The 8870-nt window shown below is 35.5% G+C and overlaps 1 protein-coding gene across 1 annotated transcript in view; it reads left to right on the forward strand.

Annotated features, from left to right (window-relative positions):
* The window catches only part of DSG1 (desmoglein 1), a 39027-nt gene extending 31467 nt beyond the window's left edge, over window positions 1-7560 (forward strand). Inside the window, 3 exon segments of the mRNA XM_049770204.1 lie at window positions 240-312; window positions 5038-5246; window positions 6465-7560. Of these exon segments, the coding sequence (XP_049626161.1) occupies window positions 240-312; window positions 5038-5246; window positions 6465-7550 (1368 nt within the window). The 3' untranslated portion in view covers window positions 7551-7560.
* The last annotated feature ends 1310 nt before the right edge of the window (window positions 7561-8870 follow it).

Below are 8870 nucleotides of genomic sequence, written 5' to 3' on the forward strand. Positions count from 1 at the left end.
GAACCAAAATGTTGGCTATCATTCACAGTCTGTGCTGTTCTTTGTTTTGGGAAAGCGATGGAGAAAATGAAGAGAAATAAAACTATGCCAAAATTAGATAGCAATATACAAACAGACTTTTTCAATGAGATTTGAACTTTCAAAAAATTCCAAAGCTTCTGAAAGATTATTTTTAAAAAATATATCTGAAATAATTTGAGAATCTAATGATAATTGAGAAAATGTCTTTTGTTTTCTAGGATTTGACCACTATCTGTGTACCACAAATGCTTCCTGATAATGCAAATTTAATTGAATGCATTGACAATTCAGGTAAAATTAAGTGTTTAAGAGCTCAAATTGCTAAAGAAATGTTGTTCTCTCTATTTGTATATTTTACTTAATTTCAATTATTTTTTTCCTTAAAATTGTTTCTATCATTCCTCTTCCAGTGAATAATTTTTACTTATATATTAAGGGCAAATCTACAGTAATATTGTTATGTATTTAATTTATTACTTTTAAATGTTTTTTTTTAATTGGGTTAGAGTTAGACTGCAGTGTGTTCAGTTTTGAGCACTAGCAGTGGTTCAGAGGGACCGTAGGTGATTTCAGGAATTCAAACCAGTGTGGCAACCGTCACAGAGCATGCTAGTGTCTTATTCTTTATCCTATCTTTACAGACTATACTAAATCTTTTAAAAATCTTCCTCAATTATAAGAGAATACTTATGAGATGATCTGATTGAAAATTCTAAAATAGAAAGGAAGACTTGAATTGTAATTATGAGTCAATTTGAGGTTAAAGTAAATGCTTACCGAAAATCTTTTTATTATGAGAGTATAATCCACTTAAAATATATATTTATTTACGAAGAAATAGTATAGCATATAGGACACTTGTCTTGTACGCAATGGTTCTCCTCCATATCTGTTGGGAGTGGGACTGAATGGAATTGGTGGCGAGAACTGACACAGTGATCGGCAGCTTATATCATGCAATCACACTTAGTTAGTTAGTTAGTTAGTTAGTTAGTTAGTTAGTTAGTTAGTTAGTTTAGTTAGTTAGTTTAGTTAGTTTAGTTTTGTTTTGTTTTTTTGGGCCAGACCCTGGTGGGTGCTCGGGGGTTATTCCTGGCTATCTGCTCAGAAATAGCTCCTGGCAGGCACAGACCACCAGATGGGGACCCAGGATTCGAAACCAATCCACCTTAGATCATGAGGGGGATCAGCTGCTTGCAAGGCAAACCGCTGTGCTATCTCTCCAGCCCCACACTTTTATTTTTGATTACTCAACCCTTCGCTATCTAAACCCCAAGTCTAATACATATTGTATGAGTCCGCTCACCAATGGGTCCCGCTGCGACATGATTAACTCGAAGAAACTGAAGTTGATGACAGGTCCTGATAAATCAGTGTCTGGTTCCATTGTGCTTCAACACCAGAGCAGAAACTTCAGTTGGCTCAAGGGGTGTCATCCCTCTGACATTTCAATCGTGCATTACATCTCTGCATCTCTTTTCTTGTGGCACTCTGCTAAATTGGTAGTGGCCTGTTCCTTACTTTTATCCTCTACTATCACTATTCTAATGAATGATGCAATCACTATAAAAGGTTCCTCATAGGTGACACCCAGAATCTCTGGGCGTTTTCTGTATGAATCCAGATGCCGATTCCTACAGCAACCTGGTCAGCAAGCCCCATGCAACTATGGTGGGGGGAAAGAGACTGATGTTGGTTGGAGAGGACAGAGGTGGGTGTAGGCAGGCAGGCAGGGGCGAACCCTCTTCCTCAGATTTGTCCCAATTAGCACCAAGTTGCCAGACAATCCAGCAACCCAAGGAATCTTGGGTTTGATCCCCTCACCCCAATACAACACCCCATAGTTGAAATTAATGGGGAAGAAGAAAGAAGAAGAAGAAGAAAAGAAAGAAAGAAAGAAAGAAAGAAAGAAAAAGGAAAGAAAGAAAGAAAGAAAGAGAGAGAGAAAGAGAAAGAAGAAAGAGAGAAAGAAAGAAAGAAAGAAAGAAAGAAAGAAAGAAAGAAAAGAAAGAAAGAAGAAAGAAAAAAGAAGAGAAAGAAAGAAAGAAAGAAAGAAAGAAAGAAAGAGAAGAAAAAGAAAGAAAGAAGAAAGAAAGAAGAAAGAAAGAAAGAAAGAAAGAAAGAAAGAAAGAAAGAAGAAAGAAAAGAAGAAAGAAAGAAAGAAAGAAGAAAGAAAGAAAGAAAGAGAAAGAAAGAAAGAAAGAAGAAAGAAAAGAAAGAAAGAAAAGAAAGAAAGAAAAAGAAAGAAAGAAAGAAAGAAAGAAAGAAGAAGAAAGAAAGAAAGGAAAGAAGAAAGAAAAGAAGAAAGAAAGAAAGAAAGAAAGAAAGAAAAAGAAAGAAAGAAAGAAAGAAAGAAGAAAGAAAAGAAAAGAAAAGAAAGAAAGAAAGAAAGAAAGAAAAGAAAGAAAGAAAGAAAGAAGAAAGAAAGAAAGAGAAGAGAAGAGAAGAAGAAAAGAAGAAGAAAGAAAGAAAGAAAGAAAGAAAGAAAGAAAGAAAGAAAGAAGAAAGAAAGAAGAAAGAAAGAAAGAAAAGGAAAGAAAAGAAAGAAAGAAGAAAAAGAAGAAAGAAAGAAAGAAAGAAGAAAGAAAAAAGAAAGAAAGAAGAGAAAGAAAGAAAGAAAGAAAGAAAAGAAAGAAAAGAAAAGAAAGAAAGAAAGAAGAAAGAAAAGAAAGAAAGATAGAAAGAAAGAAAGAAAGAAAGAAAGAAAGAAGAGAAAGAGAAAGAAAGGAAAAAAGAAAGAAAGAAGGAAAGAAAAAAAAAAAAAAAAAAAAAAAGTAAGAAAGAAAGAAAGAAAGAAAGAGAGGAGAGAAAGAAAGAAGAGAGAGAGAGAGAGAGAGAGAGAGAGAGAGAGAGAGAGAGAGAGAGAGAGAGGGAGAGAGGAGAAGAGGAGAGAGAGAGAGAAGAGAGATGAGAGAGAGAGGAGGCTGTGCGCCCTTAGGCCTGGCAGCTAACTTCCATAGATAGGACCAACCCTGGGGCCATCAATGTCTCTCCAAGTTGTGTTTGGGGAAATAAAAAAGAAAAAAAAATCTAGATGCCTGGTTGGGCCTGCTGGTGGCTTTCCTCATTAGCATTGTCATTTAAAATACTTGTCAACTCCTGGGAACTTCCCTTTAAGTCCAGAGCTTCCCTAATTAGTATGTCACCTCCTCACACAAACTTTGCTGTGAGCAAAATATTTTCATTTAGTTTAGCAAGAAAGCATGACTTTTTTTAAATCATCTTTATTGTGACCAAAGTGAATTACAAATCTTTCACAGTAATATTTAAGGTACATAGTGACAATGAATCAGGGCCATTCCCACTACCAGTGTTGTCCTACCTCCAGCCCTGTTCCCAGCGTGCATCCCATATCTCCTTCTTTGCCCCCTGCTGGTCCCCTCCTTGTATAGGTTGCTTGTAGAATGGATATTGATTCTGATGTCATTAACTTTGGTAGAAAAGCATGACTCTTTTTTAAAAAAATCACTCAGTTTTAACACAAACATCATTGGCCCTAACACTGTAAACCAGTACAACTCTACTGTAAAACCATGTTCACTCAGATCATTAGTCCATGGGTGCCTGAGGCTGGAATCCTATGGGTCCCTTAGCTATTTTCAGGCATTCATTACAACACCCCATATGGTCCCCTGAATCCTCCAGGAGCACACAGATCAGGAGTAATCACTGAGCACCATCAAGTGTGATCTAAACACACAAACACACATCCACACACCAAATACCTACACACAAACAAACACAACAACAAGTTAATCGTGTACAGGAATCAAAGGAGAGTTCAAAAAGGCTGAAGTTACATACTATTCATTCTAAAGGTCGAATTTTATAAGCTCAAACTAGTCTTGAGCAAAACACAATGGAAGGCACCAAAATAATAAAAGTGTGAAGGAAGAGACAAAAACTTAACTATAATCAAGATTTTAAAATGTGAAAGCCAAAAAATAAAATAAAATAAAATGTGAAAGCCTTAAAGATGCATCAGTACTGGTACTCCCATTATTTGTGTGATCATTCACTTTTTATGCTCTATCTGAAATACTGCAATAGATTTCTACTCACTTTTTGCACAAATTCAGAGTTATCCTTGCAAATTTTTCCGCTCTAACATAACTATCTCTTCTCCGAACTCTATTTTCTCATGTTTCTTTGGAGATTATTGTTTCTAACAACACAGTGGAATATATATGTGTATATATATATATATATATATATATATTTCAAGCATTATGATTTAAAATACTGTTAATGATAGTGTTTCATGCATGCAGTGTTCCAACCACACCTGCACCAGAGCTCTTATCCCTCCCTCATGGTAAACTCAGTTCTGTAGATTAATTCTCAGGTTCTATTGTCTTTAACCATTTGTAACTCCTTACTATGTCTTCTTTTAGTCTATATATGAGAGATTCTTCATTTATTAAGAGTGATATTTTCGGGGCCGGAGAGATAGCACAGCGGTGTTTGCCTTGCAAGCAGCCGATCCAGGACCAAAGGTGGTTGGTTCGAATCCCGGTGTCCCATATGGTCCCCCGTGCCTGCCAGGAGCTATTTCTGAGCAGACAGCCAGGAGTAACCCCTGAGTACCGCCAGGTGTGGCCCAAAAACCAAAAAAAAAAAAAAAAAAAAAAAAGAGTGATATTTTCATATTAAAGGCTTACGTTATTCTTAAATGAGATTCTTAGATGAAATTCTTTTTAATTTTCTTAGACTAGTTCTTAATGTTTAAACTTTGGGCATTTTCTCCAATTCCTTCAATATAAAATCAAAGTCTCTAACATGTCATCATTTTGTAATCACTTATAGTCTACTTCTCCTGTGCAATATATAATTAAGTCCTCTTCTAGTAAACAATTAGAAAATTATTTAAATTATTAGTAATTAAAAACTGTTTCAACTTACTATCATAGCTATTTCTCCTTTGTGTATCACCTTCATTTTATTCATCCCCACAAAAATGAAAGTAGTTGTCCATAACACATTGCGAAAGTAAATTTAATTTGATTGAATTTTTAGGGGTTTATACAAATGAGTACTGTGGCAGAGAAATGCAAGACCTAAGAGGAGGAGAAAGAACAACTGGATTTGAATTAAGTGAAGGTGTGAAAACATCAGCAGCACCTGAAATATGTCAAGAATATTCTGGAACACTCAGAAGAAATTCTATGAGAGAATGTAGAGAAGGAGGCCTGAATATGAACTTTATGGAAAGCTACTTCTGTCAGGTAAGGCTCTTATTCCATGCCTCTCTCTATCCTGCACTCCTTCTCTACTCTAGGCTCCTTCTAATTGCCAATAAGGCTTTTACAGGCATCTTCTAACTAAGTTCCCAGAGTCTAGTCTTTATGTCTTTATAAAGTCTACATTGCTGCTGAAAAGTTCCTGAACTGACATGAGCATTTTGTTCCCAGATCATTTTGGCTAAAGTATTGAAATTTATCATCAATCAACCTCTTTTTAGCTTACATCATAAATTGCTTTCACCACTAACTTCATTTGCCAAATATCTTACACTTATTCATAGGGTTTACTGTCCTTCATTCTTTTACTCATGCTATTCTAACTTATCATTCCATACCCTGTCACAAATCTCTAACCAACTTTCTATTCCAGTTAAAATATCACTTCCTCTCTGAAGATTTACTATTGAAATTTTTACTTCCTGCAAAGGATTGCTGTTCCTACATTTGTATTTCTAGAATACTTTGAACTGAAAATTTTATATTTAAAACTGTCTTTGGACATCTTCCATCTTGATTCCAAAAATGGAATTTTCAAAGTTAAATTATTCTATTATTTTACTGAAAAGCCACATTGAGTAATTTTCACAAAACTACCATATTCACTCCATCTGAGGGGAAAAAAACCCAGACCCATATGAACTCAAATCAACTATTAAGTAACTTTAAAAGCTACACAATTTTATATACTTCAAGTTCAACATTTTTATATATCACTTTTCAATCTAGTTACAAAATTATTTAATTTTTCTCATATGTTGTGTTCAACATGCATTAGTATATAGAAATTTTATTTGTAAATTTAATATACAAAATGTATCACCAACGTTAAGTTTAAATTATTTTTCTTTTAATTTGAGAAATTATTGGACCAGAGAGCAAACAACAAGTTGGATGTTTGCCTTACACACTCAACCGAGTTTGATCCCTTTCACCACATACCATCTAATAATGACTAGTCAGTATAATAACACAGAGCCAGGAGAAAGCAAGTCCTCAGAACAAAGGCCCAAAAAATCAAGAATGAAAAATAAAAAGTATTTTAAAATAAATACAAGAAATTATATGATGATTTTAAACCATCCTTAGTAGATAGAATTTCTTTCCTCTCTGTTCATGTCATGGGAAATAAAATACTGATAAAGTGTTCTTTTTATTTAATATATACTCCTAACATATTTCCTTTTTTCTCTACAAATTCAGAAAGCTTATGCATATGCAGATGAAGATGAAGGACGCCCATCCAACGACTGTTTGCTCATATATGATATTGAAGGTGTAGGATCATCTGCTGGCTCTGTAGGGTGTTGTAGCTTCATTGGAGAAGACATAGATGACAGCTTCTTGGATACCCTTGGACCCAAATTTAAGAAGTTGGCAGATATAAGTTTGGGAAAAGAAGTTGAAGAATATCCATACCCAGATTCCACTTGGCCACCTGACAACAATGAACCTTTTTGCCCTCAACAGGGACTAGAACCCAATTTTAGTGGACACCAACCCACGTCCCCACATATTGGCACTACCACAGTAATTTCTGAGAATGTCTATCCCTCAGGACCTGGTGTTCAGCATCCTATGCCAATTCCTGATCCTCTGAGCTATGGTAATGTCACTGTGACGGAGTCATATACCACCTCTGGCACTCTTAAGCCCTCTGTCCATATTCATGATAATCGACATGGGTCAAATGTATTGGTAACAGAGAGGGTAGTTGGTCCGATCTCTGGTGCTGATTTTCATGGAATGTTAGATATGCCTGACTTGAGAGATGGATCAAATGTGATAGTGACAGAAAGAGTAATTGCCCCAAGTTCAAGTATACCCACCTCTTTGACTATCCCTGATCCTAGAGATTCATCCAATGTGATCGTGACAGAACGAGTAATCCGACCAACTTCTGGCATGATGGGCAATTTGAGTATGCATCCTGACTTATCAAATGCCCACAATGTCATCGTGACAGAGAGGGTTGTTTCTGGTTCAGGTATGACTGGAATTAGTGGTGTGGCTGGGATAAGTGGTGTGGCTGGGATAAGTGGTGGCAGTGGTGTAGGCAGCAGTGGCTTGACTGGCACCATGAGTGGACTTGGAATGAGTGGTGGTGGCATCGAGTTAAGTAGCCTGGGAGGAGGTGGGGGCATGAACAGTAACATGGGTGGGACAGCTACTATAGGTCACATGATGAATTCATCTGACCATCACTTTACCCAGACAGTTGGATCTGCTTCTCCTAGCACAGCTCGAAGTCGAATTACAAAGTACAGTACAGTGCAGTATACCAAGTAGTCAGGAATTATACCAGTAGTCACAATTTTTCTCAGAAAATATAATTGAGATTCAATTCCCAGCACCAAAAAAAGAGAGCAAATTATGAATCACAGCTAAGGTAATTGTGAAGCAAATAGAAAATAGATAATGTCAGTGTTTTGGAGCTGAGTTCACAGAATTTATAAATTTTCTTATATTAAGACTAGTGGAATTATGACCGGGAACCAAAACTTTAAACAAGGATTTCTTTTGCCTTTATGTTCTTAGTGTCATCTTTGCTTCTGTTTGACCACATGGTTAAAAAAAAAAAAAAAAGCCTTGATCACAAAAACAAACCAAAACACTGGCTTTAAAATGTCAATGTGCATAGTTCTCCTTGACTTGTTTCAGTTTGCTGTGTGCTTTAGCAATATTCAATCAAGAACATACATTGTGTGCTCAAACATGTGGGAAGAATCTGAATGTGACAAATGAGTTTGGACTTAGATTTAAATCATGCCAAATGCCCTGAAAATTTCACAGGTAATTTAAATGAAAACCAAGCACAGTCCAAAGTTAGCCATTTTTAAAAGATTAAGGCCACATAATCAAGTCACTAAGTCATCAAGCCACCAACTACTTCGACCTTAATAATTATACTTAATAAACCTCAATTAGGATTAGGAATTGTTTGCTGGATTCTCTGTGAGTATAGCATCAGGATCAGAAATGTTTGGATAAACTGAGCAATGTCTGAGATTAAATCATGAAATGGGATTTCAGCTACAAGTCTAGAGATCCAAGGACTTGTCTAATTCTCATTTTTGTTTAGTAATCCAAACAATGCTGATGAATACTGCCTATTGGCAAGGTTGCATGATATCACACTCATTTACTTTCCCTTTACCACTATGGCTCTGACTCAATAAAACAAAATTTTTCAAGTATACATCTGGCATGGTTGTTATCACAAGTAGTAAATCACCTTCCAGGCAAGCAGATGGAAATTGCATTTTATTTTCAGATTGTGGCTTTAGTGGTACTAAGTTTTATCCAGTTTTTTTATTACACATCTCTTAAGTTAAAGTGGTTTACTTAAGGTGAGCTATGAAAATAAAAGCCTGCAATATGATATAAGCTTTGGGAATTTTTTAAATAAAATTTAACAAGTTTTTAGAATATGTAAAATGTTGAAGGGCTAAAGTAGAAAGGTTTGGTAAAATAATATTATTTAGTTTTACTTGAATTTAGTACTTTTAAGAATGACCCTCTGCTGCTATTTCAAAGGGCTCAATTAGAAATTTTCCACAGAGTTGATGATATTGTGATAACAAGAATAAAATTGTGAGCCAGTGCAAT

This window comes from Suncus etruscus, chromosome 3 (assembly GCF_024139225.1).
Source record: "Suncus etruscus isolate mSunEtr1 chromosome 3, mSunEtr1.pri.cur, whole genome shotgun sequence".
In the NCBI taxonomy this organism is placed as follows: Eukaryota; Metazoa; Chordata; class Mammalia; order Eulipotyphla; family Soricidae; genus Suncus; species Suncus etruscus.